The 24,730-nt window shown below is 41.1% G+C and overlaps 1 protein-coding gene across 5 annotated transcripts in view; it reads right to left on the bottom strand.

Annotated features, from left to right (window-relative positions):
- The window catches only part of PDE8B (phosphodiesterase 8B), a gene marked incomplete at its 5' end in the record, with an annotated part of 379,999 nt that overhangs the window by 323,508 nt on the left and 31,761 nt on the right, over positions 1 to 24,730 (bottom strand). For 4 of the 5 annotated variants that reach the window (XM_081233022.1, XM_081233024.1, XM_081233025.1 and 1 more), the window contains 2 exons: positions 5,458 to 5,590; positions 5,707 to 5,914. In XM_081233022.1, the coding sequence (XP_081089148.1) occupies positions 5,458 to 5,478 (21 nt within the window). The remainder of the gene's footprint in view (positions 1 to 5,457; positions 5,591 to 5,706; positions 5,915 to 24,730) is intronic. The other variant, XM_081233023.1, reaches the window with a different exon arrangement.

The following is a 24,730-nucleotide window of genomic DNA, read 5'->3' as shown; positions in this document are numbered from 1 at the left end:
CAGAACCAGATGAGATGGATCGGAAATTCACCAAGTCAAATCCACTCAAATAACAGTGTTAGGGTTCAGGAAAGAGAGAGACCAACCTTATTAGCAAACCGACATTTTATTAAACAAAGTGCAGCTGGAGTCAGGGGCCCATGTGCTAAAGCCAGAAGCAGAGAAATGAATGAATGAATGAATGAATGGACTGCCTAAAACCTCCCTCCCTCCCCTGCAAAGAGCTGTATATTGCCTCAATAAAAGAAGTAACCACTTATAACCAATTAAATAAGGTAAACTAGTATAGTATGTCATTCATTCATTGCACAAATAGGTACTGAGTACCTACTATATGCCAACACTATTATAAATAATGAAAGAAGGTGATACTTGGGAAGTCCAACATATTTATCTATATTTAAAATAAATTATTTTTCTGATTATAAAATAATAAATTGCTTTTTATAATTTTGAAGCTTAAAAAAAGGAATAAAACCATCCTTCAAGGCAGGGTTTCTCAGCCTCGGCACATACAACATTTAGGGATGGGTAATTCTTTGTTGCAGGGGGCTGTCCTGTGCACTGTAAGATGTTTAGCAGCAGCCCTGGTCTCTATCCAGTAGAAGCCACCAGCATTACCCCACCCCCAGTCGTTAATACCAAAAATGCCTCCAGGTTTAGAAAATGCCCCTGGGGGAGCAAAATCACCTCAGGGGCTTCCCTGGTGGTGCAGTGGTTGAGAGTCCACCTGCCGATGCAGGAGACACGGGTTCGTGCCCCGGTCCGGGAGGATCCCACATGCCGAGAGCGGCTGGGCCCGTGAGCCATGGCCACTGAGCCTGCGCGTCCGGAGCCTGTGCTCCGCAACGCGAGAGGCCACAACAGTGAGAGGCCTGCGTACCGGAAAAAAAAAAAAAGAAGAGTGAAGTACCTGGAAGGGGTAAGAAGGGTGTCTGGTTGTACCTCTTACTGGCTGTGTGACCTTGGGCAAGTTACCTAACTTCTCTGTGCCTTGCTTTCCTCATGTATTAAATGAGCATGATGAAGTACACTGTAGACTTAAATGAGAGAATGCATGTACATGCCTGATCTATAACAGCTCAATAAACATGAGCTATCATTTTTACAGGTCATCTGGTCCACTCTCCCAGAAATCCCTTTTACAACAGCCTTGGCAGTTGAACATCTGATCACTGCTTGTGTGCTTTCTGAGACAGGAAGCTCAGGGCTTCTTAGGGAATGCCAGCTGTATAACAACCCCCAAATCTCAGTGGTTTAATCCGACGTATGTTCACTTATTGCTCATGTCCCAGTCCAGTGTGAACACATCGGGTGCTCTATCCCACCCCATGCCCTGTGGGTCCATATGCCTTCTATCTGGTATCTCTGCCATCTCCCAGGACCTTCCCAGAATCCTCTACTGAGTTCTCTGTTTTCAGCTAGCTAAGAGGAAAAAAAGAAAGAAAGAGAGAGAGAGAACATCAGGTGCATCACATCTGCACATTCCCATTTGCCAGAACCCTGGCACACGGCCCCAATCTAATTGTAAAGGAAGCTGGAACATGAAATGTTCTTCTGCATCCAGGAAGAGAAAATAGCATCAGTGAACATCTAAACAATCTCTGTTATGCTCTGCATTCGTATAAAGACAATTCTGCAGACTCAGAATGTCTGCCTGTTGGTCCCAGTCTTGCCCGTCAGTGCAACAGGCACAGGACAGCAGGAAGACACAAGCTGGGGCACAAGTAGGTGTGGATTTGAATCTCAGTTCAAATACTTGCTAGTTTTGGATCTTGAGCAAATCGCTTCGCCTCTTTGTATCTCAGTTTACTCATTTGAAAGATAAAGATAGTAATTACCTCCCTGAATTGTTGTAAGATGGAATAAGATAATACATGTGTTGGCACACTGCCTAATATCTGATACACAACCTAGAATTAATGCTCGTGTCTCCCCTGGTCCTCTTCTACATGAATGCTTTCCAGGAATTTTAAAATGACTATAATTATTTCTGTAAGTTTTCTCTTCTCCCAGTTTCCTCAGCTATTTTCATTGTTTTTATGTCGTGTCATTACCAGCCCCTTCACTCTCTGGATGGCTGTTCCATAGACATACCTCAGCTTGTCAAGGGACCAAATATGCTGCCTGCCTTAATTAGGTTTCCCTGAAAACAGACCCTGCGATAGGACTTGGGTGCAGATAATTTTGGGGGGGGGAAGTAATCTTAGGAAACAGAAGTGGGGCAAATGGGGAAGGGAGAAAAGTCAACAAATGAGTGGGTTACAGCTGTGGGCAACTGGGGTTCAATCCCATAGGAGCTTTGAGGAATATGTAGAAGGCACCTTAGAACTGTCCACATTCTATGTCCTGCAGAATGGGAAGGCTGGGGCATTTATTTATGAAATCCTGCTCTCATTGGTTTAGAGCTGCCCCCAACCCAGTGGTATTGCCTTAAAGTATGGGTTGTGCCTATATATAGCTGAGCAGACTTTGCAGACTCCTAGACAGCACAGGCGAGAGACACTGTGACGTGAGCCTGGATGGACACTGGCAAAGTGCATGGCCATGTTCACCACAGCTACACTGAAATCTGGTGGCTGAAGGATGTGGCTCAGTACATCACAAGCTCTGCTATGATGCCTCTAACAAAAATGTCTGGAAGAATCTACCCCACATGTTCGTAAAGGTTTTGCCTGAGTGTAGGGATTACAGTGATCATTATTTTATCTTTTTAATTTGTTGTTTGTTTCCCCAAGGAACATGTGATGGCCAAGAATAAATACTATGAGCCAAGGCAGGGTCTGACCAGTGTAGAAAAGAAAATATAGCTCATTAAAAGTAGACTGAGGGGCTTCCCTGGTGGCACAGTGGTTGGGAGTCTGCCTGCAGATTCAGGGGACACGGGTTCGTGCCCCGGTCTGGGAAGATCCCACATGCCGCAGAGCGGCTGGGCCTGTGAACCATGGCCGCTGAGCCTGAGCGTCCGGAGCCTTTGCTCCACAACGGGAGAGGCCACAACAGTGAGGGGCCCGTGTACCACAAAAAAAAAAAAAAAAAAAAAAAGTAGGCTGAGGGTAAAGAGAGAAGTAGAACTGCTTATATTCATACATGATATCACCTTGTGCACAGAAAATCCCAAGGAATCCACATACAAGATGACTAGAACTAATAATGAGTTTAGCAATATTGTAGGATACAAGATCAATATTTAAAAATCAATTGTATTTCTATACTAGCAATGACAAATCCAAAAATAAAAAATGTTTTAATTCTACTCACAAAGCATAAACAGAATAAAATATTTAGGAATAAATTTAATAAAAGAAGTGCAAGACTTATACACTAAAAATTATAAAACATTACTAAGAGAAATTAATGAAGATTCAAATAAACAAAGAAACAATCTCTATTTATGGATAGGAAGGCTCAATATCGTCAAGATGGAAATTCTCCCCAAATTGATCTGTATATTCAACACAATCCCTATCAAAATCCCAGCAGGCGTTTTTTTTTTATAGAAATTGACACACTGATCCTAAAAATTATATGGAAATGCAAAATAATAATTTATTATTATAATCAAAATAATTTTGCAATAGAAGAACAAAGTTAGAAGACATATTACCTGATTTCAAAATTTACTATAAAGCCACGTGACTCAATACAGTGTGGTATTGGTGCAAGAAATACATATAGATCAATGAATGAAGTTTGAGAGTCCATATATAAACACTTGCATTATGTTCAACTGATTTTTGATAAAGGTGCCAAAATAATTCAATGGGGGAATGAATTCGTCTTTTTTCAGCAAATGGTGACTATTGCATATCCCCTACATACAAAAACGTAAACTTAGGCCCTTATCTCACATCATATAAAAGAAATGAACTTGAATGTATCACAGGCTTAAATATAAGAGCTAAAACCATAAAACTTCTAGGAAAAAAACAGGAGAAAATCTTGGTAACTTTGGGTTGAACAAAGAGTCCTTAGATATGACAACAAAACCATGACACTTAAAAGAAAAAATGATAAATTGGACTTCATCAAAATTAAACTTTTGCACTCTAAAAGATCACTAAGCAAAAATTTTTTTAAATAAGCTATAGACTAGGAGAAAATATACAGAATTATAGATCTTATAAAGGACTTGTATATAGAAGAAATAAAAAAAACTCTTACAACTCATTAATAAGACCACCCAATTTAAAAATGGGTAAAAGATTTAAATAGATATTTCACTAAAGATGGTACACAAATGTCTAAAAAGCATGTGGAAAGATGCCTGAATCATTAGTCATTAGGGAAAAGCAAATTAAAACTACAATGAGATTCTACTATATACCTACTGGAACAGCTAGAATGTAAAAGAAAGACAACACCAAATGTTTGTGAGGATGTGGAAGAACTGGAATCTTCATACATTGTTGATAAGAATGTAAAATAGTTCAACCACAGTAGAAGACAGTTTGACAGTTTCTTTAAAAGTTAGACATACATTTACCATACAACCTAGTGATTCCACTCCTAGGAATCTACCCAAGAGAAATAAAAATATATGTCTAGATGAATGGATAAAGAAGATGTGGCACATATATACAATGGAATATTACTCAGCCATAAAAAGAAATGAAATTGAGCTACTTGTAGTGAAGTGGATGGACCTAGAGTCTGTCATACAGAGTGAAGTAAGTCAGAAAGAGAAAAACAAATACCGTATGCTAACACATATATATGGAATCTAAAAAAAACAAAAAAAATGGTTCTGATGAATGTAGGGACAGGACAGGAATAAAGACACATAGAGAATGGACTTGAGGACACAGGGAGGGGGAAGGGGAAGCTGGGACGAAGTGAGAGAGTGGCATGGATTAATAACATATACTACCAAATGTAAAATAGATAGCTAGTGGGAAGCAGCTGCATAGCACAGGGAGATCAGCTTGGTGCTTTGTGACCACCTAGAGGTGTGGGATAGGGAGGGTGGGAGGGAGGGAGATGCAAGAGGGAGGAGATATGGGGATATATGTATACGTATAGCTGATTCACTTTGTTATAAAGCAGAAACGAACACCACATTGTAAAGCAATTATACTCCAATAAAGATGTTAAATAAAAAACAAAAGAACAAAAAGAAACATATGTCTGCACGAAGACTTGTATGTAAATCTTTACAGTAGCATTATTTATAACATTCAAAAACTGAAAACAACCCAAATATCTGTTATCTGATAAATGTATAAACACAATGTTATACAACCATATAAGAGAATACTCCACTCAACAGCCATGGTGAACTTTCGAAAGTGCAAATTAGACTTGGGATTTTAAGGTTAAGTGTAAAAGAGAGTTGTTCCAACATTGTTAACAGTTTAGAAATATTTAAGACTGTATAAGTTTATATGATGTTATATTTTGGTACCTGTATAAGTCATTTTGGAGCTGACACACCTTGTTTCTGGTCTGCTTACTCACCTCATTGGTGTGAAGCAGCATCCGGGCTTGCAATTGTTCTCCTTCCCTGGATTCTCTTTCAGTTTGTCTGACTCCTGGGCCAGGTGTATGTGTTTAGCCCCATGACGAAGGACTCCAGCTTCTGTAGGACACCCTTGTCAACAAGTTCAAAGACAACAAGAACAAATATGAGTTTCAACCTGTCTTTGTGGAATTCTGGCTCATGTTCATGGGATACCAGCCTGCTCGTGATCTTCCTTTTCTGCTTACCTGCCTGTGGACTTCAAAAGTTTGACTGGGGTCAGATCTGCCTCCAAGCTCATACAGCTGTTGGAGTATCGTTTCTTGCAGGTTGTCGACTGAGGACCTTATCTTCTTGCTGACATCAGTTGGAGGCTGCCTTCAGCTCCTTGCTGCATATGGTAGCTCATGACAAGGCAGTTTGCTCCTTCAAAGCCAGCAAAGGAGAGGAGGTCTCCTAGCAAGACGAATTGCAGTTTTATGTAATATAATCATGTGCACATAATCACATATATCCAATTGCCTTTGCCAAATTCTACCAATTAGAAGCATTTCATAGGTCCCGTTCACACTCAAGAGGAATCACACACAGGAGGTAGGGAATGTAAGGACTACCCTAGAGACTGTCCACCATAGTCTACCCTCTAGTCCCCAGTGATTTGTGTCCCTCCCACATGAAAAATACATTTACTCCCTCCCAATTTCCCCAAGAATCTCATACCTTTATAGCATCTGTTCAAAGTCTAGAATCTCATCATCTAAATCAGGTCCAGGTAGGAATGAGTCTCCTTAAGTACAGTTACTCTCAGTCTACAAAACTAGACAAGCTATCTGACGCCCAACCATCCAACACACAGTAGAGGAACAGGTATGTAAAATAGTTATAGACATTCTACTTAAAATGGGACGGGATATATGAAAGGTGAAAAGGAGTTACCAATCCAAAGAAAATTTGAAATTCAGCCTAGCAAACTCTTACCAGAGTTCCTTAATTAGATTCTAGTGCCTGGGAATAATCCACAGTAACTCTTGGTTCTGCCCTCTGAGTCATGTTACCTTTTTCATGAAAGGTAGCACATTTGCAGCTGAGTACTTTTTTTTTTTTTCTTTTTCGCGGTGCGTGGGCCTCTCACTGTTGCGGCCTCTCCCATTGCGGAGCACGGGCTCCGGACACGCAGGCTCAGCAGCCATGGCTCACGGGCCCAGCCGCTCCACGGCATGTGGGATCTTCCCGGACCGGGGCACGAACCCGCGTCCCCCTGCATCGGCAGGCGGACTCTCAACCACTGCACCACCCGGGAAGCCCCGTAGCTGAGTACTTTTATCATCCTGCTTCCTGCCAGTAGTTTGGAGATCTAACAGCCTCCTTTATTTTGTACTGTTTCTGTCCCTTTCCGTTTAAGTTGGCAGTGCTTTTGCCAAAATAAATTTCTTAAATACTTTGTGGGTCTCCTGTCAATTTCCCTTACATGTGAGTAACATCCACAGTTCTTTTGAGACAGGCACTCCTTTAGCTAGGGTAAAGATGTTGAGATGGTTAAGGGACAACTCAGACAGGCCTTATTATTTGAGAAGTTGTATGAGGTACACCTTTTATCTCTAGAGAGGGTCCATCATGTGACTGGATACTATTCTGATCCTTAGATCTTCCTGAGGTTTTAACAAAACCTACTACAATAACCACTCGGCATTTTCCTAGGCCAGGGTTTATCTCCATGCCACATGCTTGAAAGTCATTTCTTACTTTTAACATCTTTTGCCATTTGGAGAGACTGAGAATTTTCAAAATCATCAAGTCCCAGTTCCTTTTTGTTTAACAGTTCTTCCCCTCATTTTTTCTTTCTCCTCTCGCATTTTCCTATATGTAGCAAGAAAAAAACAGGTGGCACCTTCAACATTTTGCTTGGAAATCTTAGCTAGATAAACAAGTTCATCACTTACCTGTTCTGCTTTACATATAATTTCAGGAGACAATTTTGCTAAGCTTTCTGTTACTACCTAACAAGGAAATCTCTTCCTCCAGTTTCCACATTTCTTACTTCCTTTTGAGCCCTCACTGGCAGCATCCTCCAAGTTTGAATTTTCACTAACAGTCTGTTCAAGGCAACTTAGGCTTTCTCTATCATGCTCCTCAAAATTCTTCTAGCCTCTAAGCAGTTTCAAAGTCAATCCCACTTGTTTTAGGTATTTGTTATAGCAACACTCCACTTTCAGGTACCAAAATGTAACCTTGTTTTTAACTTTAATTGATTAGATCTGCTAGAATTTTAACTACGTGGGAAGATTTTGATGTTTGTAAGAAATTACACAACCCAGCACTTCCAACGTGAGCTACTCAGAGATGATTTTTTTTTGTTTTGCTTTTGAGTTTGACAAAATTACTATATCACCAGGAAGGTAAAGAAATGTGCATTTTTAAACATACTCTATCCTCAGGAAAGTATAAGAATACTCGTAAGTGTAAGTATAGTAATAGACGAGAAATAAAGTTAAGTATATAAGTACTTTATAACAGTTTAAGTTTAAATATAATAGTAAGTGTTGTAATCATTGTGATGATTCATATGTATGTTTCTGCTTTTAAAGGCATTTGTAGCATTTAAAAGATTCCGATATAGGATACTCATTATTTTAGAAGAAATTCAATTAGCTTATCAATTAATATTTAAATGTCTGGAAAATGTTATATTTGTTAAATTCGTAAGTTTTAATTTTTTTTAGTTGTGTAAGGAGCGTTCAGATGTTCAGAGGAATATTACTTAATCTATTTAAAGAATTAGTAAATCCAGCGTTAAAGTACCAACTGCAGTGATTGTGCCTCTGGACGTACAGAGACCCCTCGGACATTAATGAATTTAATCAGATGTAAGCGTTCCTGAAAGCTTCATGGCGGAGACACAGAAGACAGAATTAGGGAGGCAAGAGCCAGGTTTCAGTTCGTATCAGTTGCTATTTTAAAGAGCCGGGATGGCGGCTCTGGAATGCTGCTGTCCTGACGCCCTCTAGTGGTTCAGACTGCGAAGCCCACCTTTCCTGAGAACCAGGAGAAAAATGCTTATTGCTAAATCTAAGCTCGCTCTCCAAGAAGTTTCTCTTGATTAGCGAGACTTAGGGAAAAAAGAAAAAGAAAAAAAAATCCAGAAATTCTTCTGTCAACGTTCTTGTGAGATACTCAACCAGTCTTTACACAAACACTTCCTGCATCACTAGGCGCCTCAATCCTCTTTAAATATCTCTAATTATTATAAAACGCTTCCTTCTTCTCAGCTGACACTCCATCCCTGCGACCTGTACCACTGGCTCTGCGTTTCCCTCTGGAGCTGCAGGCACAATTCCAATCTCTCTTGCACCTGACAGCACCTCAGATATTTGAAAATGACTTCTTGTCCTCCCCGGCCTGAGCTTATCTTCTCCAGACGAACACATGTGGTTCCCTCTATTTTTCCTCATTTGACCCAGCCTCCAGTTTCTGTCCCAGTGGCTCTCTTCTGGAGGCATTTCAACAGCCCCCGAAAACACACCGATGGCAAAAATGGCCTCCACCCTGAGAGGTGGCCCATCTGCCCACAGTGCGGAGGGGCTGTCGCCACCCTCCCAGTGCACACTCTAACTCCAAGGACTGTCTGGATCAGCCTTATCCAACCATGTCAAATGATGGATGGATGGAAGGCTACGATCTCCCTCGTCTGGACTTTCCCACTAGCCTTGCTTTACTCTCTTTGTAGCCTTGAAGCATTTTCTGTATTTGGACAGAACTTATCAGTTTCCTAAATAATACTGTATGCAAACCACCTGGACAGGTGACCAGGTCTGGGTGAAGTTGGCCTGCCACTGAGCAGAGAGCTCTTGAGAAATCTCAAGAATGAGTTCTTCCCTTGTGAGAATGAAGCTTAGTAACTTGAGACTGGATTCTAACCTTCATGTTGGGGACATCTGACCAGACTACATCCCTTCCACTGTAGCTGAAGCTCATTTTCTCTCATATCTCCCTCTATGGAAACAGAGAAGAAAGACTTGGTGTCAATAATGTAACATCCCTCTATAGTTTGAAGACTGATATTCAGTCTACTCACACCTCTCTTCTCTGAACTAATGTAGACTTTTCCCTGAAGGGCTATTTTTCAAAAGCTTTCATCATTTACTTTGTCTCCCCTGGCTCCTTTCCAACTTCTCCATAACATCCTACCCTTATGGGGCCAAGGACTGAACAGTATGTTTTAATGACTGATATTGGCTATAGATTAAGAATTATATCTGTGAAAATATTTCCATTATAACATAGCTCATTGTACAAAGATTTATATACCTAAGGAGTTCCTGGCTGGCATATAACAAGTTATGTTTCAGTTATTTGAAAGTTGGGCACATTTTCCCACAGAAACAGCGGTTCCCAGCCCAGCCAAAAAAGAAAGCCAATTTAGGTCACAGAGCAATAATGATATCAGGTTGAATTTAGGGAATAAGGATTCTCTGGGGCTTCCCTGGTGGCGCAGTGGTTGAGAGTCCGCCTGCCGATGCAGGGGACACGGGTTTGTGCCCCGGTCCGGGAAGATCCCACATGCCGCAGAGCAGCTGGGCCCGTGAGCCATGGCCGCTGAGCCTGCGCGTCCGGAGCCTGTGCTCCACAACGGGAGAGGCCACAACAGTGAGAGGCCCGTGTACCGCAAAAAAAAGAAAAAAAAAAAAAGAATTCTCTGATCTTAAGCTTAAGAGATGCAGAAAGATGAAGTGAGAATTTCTGTCTCAATTTCTCAGTGGAGGCTGCTCTTCGGGAACATTTTGAACTGGGTGACTCTTCACTTTGGATATCTTCCTACGTTCTTTTCTGGCCCTCTCCCACCTCTTCGGGTCCTTATCCCAGTCTCCTAGTTCCCAATATTCTCGTGTGGTCAGACGTCTCCTAGGGTGCTGCCTCACTCAGATCTCCCTACATTCTGCAATTCTCCAGGCTTCAATACACCTGAGCTCCCCTTGCCCATGACCCAGCACCCATCCCCCCAGTAAAGCCAAGTCCAGGTGGGGTTAGAATGACAGGTATCTCATCAAATCAACTGCCATTAATGAATTCTCAATGATGCCTCTGTTTTTAAATGGATATCTTAGATAGTCAAAAGATTCCTGTCTGTGCAATTTCAGGCAGTGTCAAAATACAGGTTATATGAGGGAAGATTTTGGTGAATATGGAAGCCTTATAGTAGATATGTTCATTCTGCCTATTGGGAGTGAATCCCAAATGGTACCTCCTTTCCACAGATTCCCTCCCTCCTCTATTTCAGAATCACAGGTATATGCTCCATATTATTTTTCAAATTGTTTTTGACAAATTGCTGTTCTCTTAAGAAATTGAGTGAAAGCAACCATGCCAAAAAAAAAAAAAAAGCACATACTGTAGGATTCCATTTATATAAAATTCTAGAAAAAGCAAACTAATCTATAGTGACAGAAAGCAAATCAGTGGTTGCCCAAGTTCAAGGCAGGAAGGAGAAATGAATTACAAAAGGGCCTGAGGAAACTGTTGGAGGTTATGGAAATGTTCACTGTCTTCATGTGGTAAAGGTTTCATGGGTGCATACATCTGTCAAAATTTAACACACTTTATTACACTTTAAATGTGCGTAGTTTATTGTACATCATTTATACCTCAATGAAGTTGTAAAAAAATAAAAATGAAAAAAGACTAACATACACACCCATACATTTTTTCTTCTCAGAATTGACACTTATTAATAGTTTATCATATTTGCCTCAATAGTGCTTATATAAATTAAATAAAACACATAATAGTTAGGTCCCCAACCACTGTTCTATTTCTTCACCCCAAACCCCAGAAGCAACTATCATGAATTTAGTGTATATCCCAACCATCTGTGGTAATTTTATATGCATATATATGTATTCTTAAATAATACATATTATTTATGTTTTAAAATTCATGTAAATGACAACATGTACATTTTATTCCACAAAATTTCTTCTTTATTACATTGTCATGAGTTGACATTACATAAAGATTATTTTACACATGGATATATTATGTTACATATAGGTACAACCCATTCCTTCTAATGGCTGTTATAACAATTCATATCATAATAGAATATTATGATAATGCACATCACAATATACTAGGATATTATGATAAAAATCATATCACAGGATAAAACGAATATATTTTATTTATCCATTCCCCCTTTGATAGGCATTTCCATTGTTTTCAATTTTCATAATTACAAGCAATATTACAATAAGCTGCAAAGTTTCCAAAACAAACCTTATGGTATTGGCAGTAGGAGTTACTGGGTAGTGGCCACCAATTAAGTGGACAGGTGGGTTTGTTGAGTCAGATGCTGGTAAGGAGGAGTGTCCTGCTTCAAGGATCTGTGCTCTGTACAGAAATAGCCAAAGTCGGATATGACCCTGCCTCCAAATTGCAGCTGGACAAAGTGGCTCTGTGATGCATCCTGCATGATTGGAGATGATTCAGAGGATTTTAGTGGCCCACAGAGTTTAAATCTGAGTTGGACACAGAGGGGATCCAAAGCAGAGGACCTTCCATGACACAGGTACAGCAAATGCCTTTAGCAACAAGCCATGAGCAATTCAATTCTATCCACTGCTCTTTAAATTCTTGCGGGTTTTAATGTTAAATGAGCATCAGAAAATGTATAGTCACTCTTCTAGATTACTGTGTGATGTATATGTAGTAAACCTGCCTTGTTTGTAGTATTATTCAGATCCTTCTTTATGTTTAATTTTTACTTTCTTGATTTGGTAAAGTCTCAACGTACCATGTTAAAGTCTCCACTATGATTGTATTTCTTTTTTTTTTTTTTTTTTTTTTGCGGTACGCGGGCCTCTCACTGTTGTGGCCTCTCCCGTCGCGGAGCACAGGCTCCGGATGCGCAGGCTCAGCGGCCATGGCTCACGGGCCCAGCCGCTCTGTGGCATGCGGGATCTTCCCGGACCAGGGCACGAACCCGTGTCCCCTGCATCGGCAGGCGGACTCTCAACCACTGCGCCACCAGGGAAGCCCTATGATTGTGTATCTAACACATTTTGCTTTGTATATTTTGATGCACTGCGATTCAGCATATACAGATTCCCAAATGTTATGTCTTTCTTGTGAATTTTACCTTTCACTATTATAAAACTGTATCTCAAAAGTGTGAGGAGAACCTCCAGCATTTCAGTGGGCTGAGGTGATGCAGAAGAGTTCCCCTCTGGCTACTGCTACTGAGAAACACTGGACAAACAGTCGTGCATATATATATATATGCCATTGACAGAAAGAAAGGGAACTCTCCCTATTCTAGAAACAAAGAGGGAACCTAGAAGCTGAGCAGTAAGTAGGGGTTAATGCCTCTGTAGCCTGTGCAGGGTTTGGACCAGCTAGGGATTTTAACACCCTTGCAGGCCAATAAGATGTTGTCTCTGGTGTGAGCAAGGAAGCAATGGGCGGGCATTGAGCAATCTGCAAAATCTGAGTTCCTGAGCGCTAGGCTACTGGCAAAAACAGGATCAGATAAGTTCCTGCGTCCTCAAGCTATAGGTGAAAAAAAAAATTCATCCACAAAAGCTTGAAACTATACCTGTGTCATACATTGACATGAGTTCTGCATTTTCACTGTGAGACAGAAATACCAGGCTGAGAAGGAACATAAAAGCAAGTTGAGAACTGGTGATGTCTCTAGGAGTCTAGCAGAAGCAAACTTGCAGCCACAGTGAAGGGACAATCTAACAACCCCAGGCACACAGTTCTTCCCCAAGGGAAAAAACCCTGCTGAAAATAAGCTCATAATAAAAATTACAAATCATAGGAGGAAGTCACCCAGGGCCAGATCATGAAATTAACAGGAGAAATAATGCCCCACGAAGTAGAGAAAACAGATCAATCTATAGATGGCTATAAAATAAGTAAGTTTTAGATGACTTACAAGATGAAAGAAGGAATCGAGAGTACAAAGGAAAACAGGAAATCACGGAAAAAGAAAAGGTAGATTTGGAAAAGGACCAAATAGTTCTTTTATAAATGGAAACTATATCCACTGAAAGTCAAAAGTAAATAGATATATTTAATACTTGCATAGAAAATAAGGAAACTGGAACTAAGGACAGGATTCAGAATGTAGCACAGAGATAAAAAGGGGGGGGGAAGAGTTTAAGAATCACCAAGAACAGAATTGTAAATAACAGAAAATATACCCATTAGGAGTTATGGAAGAGGGAAATAGGAAATGGGGAGGAAGCAACAACTGAAGTGATAATGACTGAGAATTTTTACCAACTTGACAAAAGACGGTGTACAGAGAAGTACACTGCATCAGAATATATTGCTATGTAACAAACCAACCCCAAACCTGGTGGATTAAAAACACCTCTGTTTATTTAAATCATAGTTCTGTGGATGAACAAGTTGGGCTTGGCTCTGCTGAGAGGTTACCCATGCGTCTGTGGTCAGCAGGAAGTGGCCTCACTCACTTTAGCCGAATGTGAAATAAAGGGGAAGAGAACTGGCTGAGCCCCCGAGGGCTTCCTGCAAAGAGCGTATTCTGTTTCCCTTGGCAACTATTGGGCTGCAGACAAGTCAGCCCCACACTGCCCAAAGGCCTCTGTGTTCTGATTTAATGTTTTGCAGCTGGGTTTTCAAATGCGCTGTTGTGTAGCATGTTCTGCCCTTTTACACAGATTGTGACAGACGTCGACTTACTGGGAACAACTTGGATTCAGGAGGGAAGTTGACGTCATTTTCATTAATGACTTGACATTTCTTTGCCTCTGTTGCAAGCTTGGGGTAACTAATTGTTAGTTTTACCTATGACCACTTCACCCTCTGAATTCAGTTCAAAGTATCTAAATAAAAAACGAATCACTTGGGTCAGTGTTAAAATTTGCTCTGCTAGGACTGCAGTACTAAGACTCTTTTGGGGGGGTGTGGATTATGGTTAATGTTTAAAAGAATCAACAAGAATTATATTTACACAGTCCTGTAGATTGATGATTGGGCATAGTAGGAAAGGGGGCTGGATTGTGGGAAATAAAAGCAGGGAGAAAAGTTGAAAATAATTGATTAATTGATAACTGATTAATTCAAAGGAAAAAACCAGAAGGTTTTCCTATTTGGGGTTTCCTAAACCATGAATCCCTATTCCTCTCAGCCAAGAAGCAGAAGCTAGAAAGAATTTGTTTTTCCTAAATAAATTCCACACCAGAGTCTTTGATAAATAAACTCATAGGAAATAAGGAAATCTTGTTAATCATCACAATAGACTAGAGTGATAGCACTCTGTTTACCTGTTCTGGAAACACCCTGTTCTGGAAAGGGCTCTCAGGCAGATAATCCTCACCCATTTGTTCTACTCAAAATATACATGCTATTGGGCAAAGAAAAAAAAAAAAAACAGAGCAAGAGGGAAAAGTGTCACTTGTCCTAGGAAACTCCTAACTTAATCCATTTAGGGTCTGACAACAGGGACAGAGGGTGAAGGGTTAGGGAGGGGTGAGGGTAAGAAATCATTGTGGTGCTTCAGGCAGAGAGGGGCTGAGGAGATGGCATCCTTAGGTTCCAACTTTCCAAGGATGGTACCTATTTCAGATATTCAGACTCCATGTCCTCATGAGTGCCCTTGGACTTGTCATAACAGATGTTTAGATATATGGTTTTGAGACTTTGGTCACTATCAACATGGGCAGCCTAAGGTGCCAGGGAAGTGGAGGGAGTTTCTCCTGTTCCCTGGGCGGCCATTCTTATTTGTAATGATTCTCGGGTGGGCAACACATCTGTGCCTTTGCTCTGGTTAGTCTGTGGATTTGGTGTCCCCCCTTGGCCATCTCAGACTTTGAAGTCTCCCCTTTGCTTTAACAATGACCAATCTCTAGCCATACCACCCCACATCCACCACTCTATTTTACTCCTGCAGGGGAAAATAATGCCCAAATTGAACAAGATATACAAAATGTGAGGGCAAAGTAGATAGACTCATAGCTAGAGCAAGAGTGTGCCTTTCTGAAGTTTTGGTAAAGTGGTCTTTTCTACGGAGGGCACTCGCTGACTCTGGAATTTGACCACTGGTGTTCCTTACTTTGTGTTAAGACACGGAGGACCAGGATGCAGTCTTCTCTAAGGTAGTGGCATCCAGACAGGTCTGACACAGCCACTAGAAGAGCTTGAACAGAAATTCAAATAAGCTGCTTCCATCTTGACTCTGCCTTGGCCAGCCCATGAGCACTAGAGCTTCTCATATCTGTTCCTTCTTCCACATCTGAGTCCACCCTCAACTCAGTTACAGTTCCCATCCCATTTCTGAGCAAACCATTTCGAAAAGTGCTCTTTCCCATCTCGATCATGCTTCCTGCTCTTGGCATTCGATCCAGCTGCATCTATGTACACCTGCAGTGTTGGTGCCCCAAGTTCTCCTAAGCCAGGCTCTCCTGGCATAACCTACACAAGCTAGTTAGGAGTTAGGCATTTACTCTCTTAACATGAAAAAAGCCTGGGGAAGAATTTCAGTTTTAAGGTGGTACAGAAAAGAGATTTGTTTCCCCTTTCGCCTCTCAGCAACAAGTAAGATGAGAAACAGAAACACACATGCAGCACTGATGAAAGCAGTAGGCCCTTCTCTTCTCAAATCACAATACATGAAGACAGAAAGTGACTGGAAGACTCTGGCCTGAGCAGAGTAGAGAAAGGTGGAACTTAAGAACCTGCAGAGCATGAACTCACCAAGAAGCAAAGTGATTTTGCAGTGCACACCCCCCTGAAAAGCTGAGGCTTTGAGGCACTAATTGGAGTGAGGCAACTGATGAAAATAGGGAGATTTGTTCAGAATCCATTTAATGAGCATTTGGTCCTCACCCACAAGCCAAACAAAGTGATTAAAAAAAAAAAAAAAAACTTCCCTACATATATTTTTTGGGGAAAAAAATTGAACCAGAAAGCTTTTAGGATGGTGGAAGTTAGATTCCAGAGTAAAAATACTGAATGATACAAATGTCCTCCTCATCTCAGACTCAAAAATGCCAGCAGCTAGACTTAGATCCTTTAATAATGAGACTGGAAAATTCTTCTTTCCAGACATTAATGGTCCCAGAGAGATGTCCAACAGACACTGACATTTGAGTTTCCGCCACTGAAATAGCCAGCTTAATGCCATATACACTGCAGTGGAGCCAAGGGGTGACAAGCCCCTCCCAAGCTCACAGACTGTCCATTAAGCTGGTTAGTGCCTAATTCTTAAATAAGTAAGAGGAAGTAGAACAATGCCAGGAATAAATGAATACTTCAAAGGCAAAAAAGCTACAAATAACACCCTTAGATAAGAAGAGAAGGTGCATTCAGGAAATAAAAACAAGATACTAAAGAAAACAATAACTAGAAAATAAGAATGAACTCTTGGAAATTAAGAATAAGAAACCTGAAATTTTGAAAACTGATAGAAAAGTTTGATGATAAAGTTAAGGAAGTCTCCCAGAAAACAGAACAAAAAGAAAAAAGATATGGACAATAGAAAAGATAGGAAAATTAGAAGCTTGACCCTGAAGGTCCAATATCCAACTTAATAGGAGTTCCAGAAAGAGAAGTTTGGAGAGAAGATTTGAAAAGAAGAAATAAAATTTCCTCTAATTGAAAGTCTCGAGTCCCTCAATGGAGAGGATCTCCCAAGTGTCCAGCACAGTGAATAAAAACTACACCAAGTCACAGTACGTCAATTGCTATTGCCAAAAATACTATGGGACAGGTCCTCTGAGCAGCTATCGAGAGATTAGATATACAAGGGATTTACTGGGGTAAATGTCTGTGAAGGATAAAGGGATAGAGAACAAGAGTAGATGGGAAGAACCTTCAGATCACAACACAGGTCTGATACCTGTGAAAGGAGAGGGGAAAGAGAGACTTGAGTAGGAAAAGCTTCAGACCTAAGAACAGTTCTGAAAAGGTGTCAGCCAGGCCAAAGAGGAGTCTCTGAGCCACAAACTGTTCATGAGAGAAACAGGTAGGCATAGCCTAGCTCTAGTACCCTCACCTTATTCAGTTATTAGCTGGAAGCTGTCTAAGGGAAGTATGGCCTCTTTGTTCCCATGGTATTGGATCCAGCGGTGTGGCAGCTGGGCTATCAGTCAACTATGATATACATGGCAGATTATCTTTAAGGGACATCTAAGCAGTACACCTCTATGACTACTACAGTCCATTTCTTGCCCTATACAGATCAAGTTCTCCATGGTTTCTATAGGCCTCTCTTCTGGAGAAGAAACTTAGAAGAGAGAAGTTATGGGAAGAACTGCAGCCCCTGATGCTGCCATTTGTCTTGAGGTCACAAATAGTACTCATTCTCTCCCACCTGCACTGTCCGATTTAAATTCCTCTCCCCATCAGCTATCAATTCTGCAGCTTTTGGTGGCTTACCCAAACTTTCATTCTACAGGCATCTTAGCAATCACATTCTTTTCAAGCAGAATTTGCTGCCCATATATGTTCGGAGATTGAGCAAGGGTGGAGAAGAGATGCCCATGAGGACCACTTGGGATCCAAACACGTTTCCTCCTTGTCCCCGTTGTGTAAAAGCAGCTCCGCCTGCCCCTGCTGATCGAAGTCAATTATCTCTGCCTAGACGATGACTCCCTTTTTCACCTGCTGGTCATTGGTTGTAAGGCATCCAAAATGCCCTGGTGGCAGCCACAGCATATAGTTCAGTGGGACTCTTGCTGTGTCTCCTGTCAAGAGTGCACTACATTTGGGTAGCAGGACCTCTAATCCTTCAGAGCCCAGAATTGCAGAGACAAGAAACACAAATTTCCCCAGTGGGTCGCTGGGATTGATGATACAATGTACCACTCCTGCTTCCACCACTTGGTTCCCAGACCCACACAGTCTTCCTATTGAGGATGCATACCACATGGAGGACCTGATTTAATGTATACAGTGCTTCCTGAAGGATAGCACCCTATCCTTTCAAGGTATAATTATCTCCAAGCTGGAGATACAGCTGTGCCTTAGTAACCATTCCAGTGTTTTATGAAGCTTGCTCCTTCTAGATAATGCAATATGTGACATGGCCAGCGGATCTCATGGTCATGAGCTTACTCTCACACCTCCTTTGGTATGAAGTGACATTATGTTGTATGTGATTTCATGACTAAGATCTAGCATTCCATAAGTCCTCAGATAGTGGTGCTTGCTGAAGCTCTGTGAGCAACAGCAGCAAACCAATAGCCAGAACAGGTATCTAACCCGATGGGATGAACTGCTGAGCCTTCCAGGACAGAGGGGGCCAAATGTAGTTGACTTGCTACAAGGTAGCCAGTTGGAGATGAAAAAGTTATTTTCCAACTCAACAATTCCTGGGCTCCCTCTATTCCATCTACATTTTCCTTGAAAACTGGCTGGTTCACTTATGAACTCATCTCTTTCTTGTAGGCCTATTATCGGAAAATAAATACAACTAGCTCATACTTTCATCATTTTCTCTGGAGATCTCTCAGCATAAATCCAAATATTTTTAGGTGAATATTCCAATTTTCAAGTTACCAATGATTTATAAAACATTTCATCCCTACATAACACAGGTCTACATTTTCTTTCCAGCCTATTAGGCTTCTTTTGCCCACCAACCAGTCCCCAAACCAATGCCACTTATTTTTTGTTCTTCTTGTGTCTATATCCTACTACTGATACCAATTCCTAATACCAATTAGATACCAATTTCTGACACCAAAAGCTACTGCCACAAAATGCTATATGACAAACATCCAAAAACTCAGTGGCTTAGAATAACAGCAATTTATTATCATTGATCTGTGAGTCAGCTGAGGGTTGGCAGATCTCAGCTAGGCTCAGCTGGGCAGCTCTGCTGATTTAGGTTGAACTTGGCCAGGACTGATTGGCTTTGTTCCAGGTATTACTCATTCTTCTCCTAGAACCAGTGGGCTAGTCATCAGCACGTTCTGCTGCTTCCAATGACAAAGCATGGGAGAGCAGGCTCAACCACTTAAGTGCTTTTCAAGCTTCTGCTTGCAACATGTCCGCTAATATCCCATTAGCCAAAGTAAGCCACATGGCAAAGCCTAGAATCAAACAGGAGGGAAGCACACTCCACTCACCTAAGTGGGAGGGGAAGGGAGAAGAGTGAATATTTTTGAGCAATAATCTAATCTACCACATATGCTATTGTGAATTTTTAGACCACCTCCAAAGAGGAAAATCTTCAGGTACAAAGGATGGGGAATTTGAATGCCAGAACTTCTCAGAGTAATACCAGAAGCTAGAAGATAATGGAATGCCTTCCAAATTCTGAGTAAAATGATTTTCAACCTACAAGTCTGGATCCATCCAAACTATCAGTCAATTATAAGGCTAGAATAAAGACATTTTGAGACATTCAGAGTCTCAGTTAACCTACCTCTCGTATAGCTTTCCTCAGGAAGCTATTGGAGAATAAGATCCACCAAAAAGAGGGACTAAACCAACAAAGAGGAAGATGAGGAATATAGGAAATAGGAAACCCAACATAGGAGAGAGGTGAAGGAAATGTCCAGCACGATGGCACGTGGAAGTTCCATCCTGTTGCACACAGAGCTACAAGAGCAATCTGGAGCAGAAGGACAGAGACCTCCATGTGCAGTGTGTGGAATTTAATTGTGTGAAAAATATATAAAATGCTATTGTGGAGAATGGGAACACTCAAATATACATAAAACAAAAAACTAAGAAATGAAAAAATGACATGTTATCAACTTTAGGAAAGTAAAACAGATGCATATGGAAAGAAATATAATCATAGTTCACTATGGTTCAGCTGTAAACAATATTTCATATTAAGTTAGTCATAAAAATTATACTATAATTATGTTGAGAGTATGGGAAGAAGAAAGTAAAATCCTTACCTACCATAATAGAAAGTTACTAGATATTGTCCAACATTGATAAATCTGGAGAAAGCAATATAATACATATTACTTAGCAGTATTGAAGAAATATGCTGACTCTGGAAAGTGGAATTAGAAAATATGAAGCACAAGACATGGAATTGCTATTTTTTTGTTGCAAGTCTTCTATCAATATTTGACTCTTTTTGTAAAAATGTATGCATATATTTTTCTGATAAATTTTTTAAAGGCCTAGGGAAAAGTAATACAATAAGCCCATATAACACTTTGGTGAAAGCAAATTTCATCCATTTTGTCATTTACTGAGTACTCATTTATGCTTGGTTTCAGGCATCAGAATAAAGATTAACACTGCACAGTGTTTAGTGATTACAAAACAGATTTGCATATATTTAGTCTTGTGACTTAATTCTCACAACTCTATGACGTTGACACAGAAGTAGATTTACCATGATGCTAATGAATCTTAAGCTTCAAGACCCTTTGATGAATGAACCCCTTCCTAACTCCAGGAAGGGGCCCTAGCAATATATTCACACACAAAAAAAAGGCCTTTTGTTAAGGCGATGGTTTCTTTATCCTCCAACTTCCAAAGCATCATACTTCCCCTTATATGGCCATGGGCATTATTTCTAACTAAATATACACTTTGTACCCACCCAATTTGTATTCACAATTTTGTATTCTTTTGTTTAAAAAGGGTTCCCCCAAAGAGTATAAACTTCAAGGCCCATAAAACCTGAATTCATCCCTGGCTAAGTACTATCTATCCCATTTTACAAATTGATGAATGAGGTTAAGTGGCTTTGCCCAAGTTTGCACATCTAAATTCAGATATTTGAATGTCCAAATCCATTTTCTTTCTACTACTCCACAATGCATATCTAGATGGTGAAAGAAAGGTTAAGAGGCATCAGCTCCTTTACTGGGAAAATCAGTCCTGGAACATGGATGGAAAGGGGGCAAACCTGAGCCATCGGGATTCATGTGGTGGTGTTCTGGGTAACAGGTGGTGGTGAAAGATACAAAAGGGAAGTTCACTGAAGACAAATCATGATGACACATCATTTTCTCTTCAGCCTGCTCAGCCTAGTGCTTGGAGAGCAATTACACCAAAATGCCACCCGAGAGACACAATCCACTTGGAGTAGGAAGAGGTGATCTCCTTCTCCCAAATATCTCTTATTTCAACGTGGCCTCTGGGAACAGATCTTGGTATCTCCATAATGCATCTCTACCTGGTGGGAAGAGCCTGAGGCAGGTTGAAATCAGAGGTTAGGAAATCAAAGACGCGCAGAATTGGAAGAGACACTTGGGGGAATTTAGCTCAACTCAATAAGAAGAGGCAGATGGGGCTTCCCTGGTGGCGCAGTGGTTAACCATCTATCTGCCAATGCAGGGGACATGGGTTCGAGCCCTGGTCCGGGAAGATCCCACATGCCACGGAGCAACTAAGCCCGTGAGCCACAACTACTGAGCCTGCGCTCCAGAGCCCACAAGCCACAACTACTGAAGCCCACGCGCCTAGAGCCCATGCTCCGCAACAAGAGAAGCCACTGCAATGAGAAGCCTGTGCACCGCAACGAAGAGTAGCCCCCACTCGCCGCAACTAGAGAAAGCCCGTGCGCAGCAATGAAGACCCAACGCAGCCAAAAATAAATTAATTAATTAAAAAAAAAAAACAAGAAGAGGCAGAGCATAGTGAGAGGCAGCCCATGGGGTGGTTAAGAGTATGACTCTGAGCCAGGTATTTCATCTCTATGCCTCAGTGTCTTCATCTGCAAACTAGAGATAGAAAAATGAGTCCATAGTCCCTCATCGACAATTCAGAATCCATAAATATAAAATTATTTCAAAACCTATTTCGTGGGAAGAGCTGACCTGACCTCATTTGGCAGCAAAATCTAACCCAATTCATGTAAAGGTATGTATTCCATTTAATGTAAAACTCATATGCCTCACCGCAGAAATATTAACGTATTTGACAGTGCCGTGGGAGTGTTTTCTAACATGAGGTAGATGTGCCATGCACCTTTCTAAAATCCAAAGAATTTTAAAACACATCTGGTCTTAAGTCTTTAGGATAAAAGCCTGTGGATCTTAAGTGCGTATCTCATAAGGCTGTTGTGAGGATTAAATTAGTAACATAGGAAAGGTGCTCAGAATAGTACATGGCACAAAATAAGTGCTCTTAGACAGGTTTTCTGTCACTACTGGGAACCCCCTCTATAAGTATATTCCTAAGACATGTTATCTGGCATTTATCTGACTCCTAGGGAGGAGAATACAATTCCTTATGAGACAATCTTGTTTAAGTGCTGGATATTTCTAATCTAATCTAATCTTATAATTTCTAAGATTATAAAGATCTTATAAAGCTGAAATTTTCCTTCTTCTAACTTCCCCCCACTGGTCATAGTTAGCTTTCAATACAGCTTGTGCAGATAGTTACTGCATCTCCCCTGGGTCTTCTTTTCTCCATGGTTAATTGTTCTTCATATATTGCTCCCAAACCAGCCTTTTAGCTCTCCCCTTGATACACTCCAGTTTGCCAATATATCCTTTCAAATGCAGTGCCCCAAATAAAACCCAGAGGTCCATATGGGCTCGGAACAGCATAGAGTACAGTCCATATTTTTTCTGTGCTCCAGATTGTGAAAAACAACTGCATCTCAATGTGAAAACAGAAGTGAGATGGGAGGAGATTTGGAAAAACACAATCAAGGTCATCACAGAGTTTCGTTAGAAAAACATACTCAAAAAAAAATTCAATTTCAAAACAATTTTTTCTGATTTCCCTGAACTAAGACAGAAAACAGCGAGCAGCCTAGGCCAATCGAAATGCAAGAGTCAAACACTCTAGCGGGGGGGAAAAGGCTGGTTCTGCTCTCCCAGAGGATTAAAATATATCTGTGACAATATTTTCAGCTCTCACCTGTGGTGGACTGGGATAAGCTACAGGTAGGAGAAGCTTTGGGTTAGGCGTGTGGGCTTCAGTAGTTGTGGCTCGTGGGCTCAGTAGTTGTGGCTCACAGGCTCTAGAGCGCAGGTTCAATAGAAGTAAGATTGGTGATTTATGCCAATTCATTTACTGTGAAATCCTACAGACACTAATGCTGGAGCCCACGTGAAGGTCACCGACTGTATCCCACAGTCCAAGAAAAACCAATGACATTTCAACTGAAGGAGAAGAAGAACAGAGCTAAATAAAACTCTGACAAGTATCAGCACCAATGCCCAGCGAATTACTGAGAAACAGGAGGACACTGCTCCCTCTGGTTGGCACAGCTAGACCCTTCCTCATCTCTGGCCTTGACCCCTCTGGTTGCAGAGAACCTAAGCAAATAAACCCACTGGAAGGGAAGAGATCCGTTTCCAGGGTAGGCAAGCTGTGATGGGAATAGTGAGAAAAACATTCTTCTCTGGCAGTGGCCATCTTGGCTACCTGCAAAGTAAGCCTAGAATTCTAGATTCCTTTGGAGTCTTGGTAAAGATCCCCTGAGAGCTGGTTGGCAGGTACATGAGGATTCATTATTCTATTCTTTCTATTTTGTGTATGTTAAAAATTTTCCATAATAAAATGTTTTGAAACATCCTCAAGCATTTGTAACTTTTTAAAAGAATGGTGACAGTGTAATAATTGAATCTGTTCTCCTTTTCCCTATACTGAAGATATTTTTTAAATCAGAAGGTACCTTCATTAATAAACTGGTCAGGAAAATGTTAGTAATTTTTTATGTGAACATATTAGCTCATATAGTAGGTTACATGTCTAATAACTGAACAGGGAAATAATCTATTCAGACAGGGTTTTTTGTTGGGTTTTTTTTTTTTTTTTTTTTTTTTGGCTGTGTTGGGTCTTCATTGCTGCACGCAGGCTTTCTCTAGTTGTGGCGAGCGGGGGCTACTCTTGGTTGCAGTGACCAGGGGCTACTCTTGGTTGCGGTGCACAGGTTCTCACTTCGGTGGCTTCTCTTGTTGTGCAGCACGGGTTCTAGGCACGTGGGCTTCAGTAGTTGTGGCTCGTGGGCTCAGTAGTTGTGGCTCACAGGCTCTAGAGCGCAGGCTCATGGCACACAGGCTTAGCTGCTCCATGGCATGTGGGATCTTCCTGGACCAGGGCTCAAACCCGTGCCCCCTGCATTGGCAGGCAGATTCTTAACCGCTGCGCCACCAGGGAAGTCCCTCAGACAGAGTTTTGATACTGAAAAGTATCTTCAAAGTTATGTTGGTGAATGAAATAGCCATCAGGTTCATATCTGACTGAAGTCAAGGATGTCAGTAACTTTGGGAATCTCCAGCCTGCTTTCTCCTTTAATCCACCGAGAAATGGATTTGTGATCATGGTCCTCAGACTCAGACCAAACCCACCATCAGAACCACACAGATT

The sequence above is a fragment of the Mesoplodon bidens genome (genome assembly GCF_964165515.1).
Source record: "Mesoplodon bidens genome assembly, chromosome: 4".
NCBI lineage: Eukaryota > Metazoa > Chordata > Mammalia > Artiodactyla > Ziphiidae > Mesoplodon > Mesoplodon bidens.
Note: the sequence above shows the minus strand (reverse complement) of the source record. Positions and strands in the feature narration are given on the sequence as shown.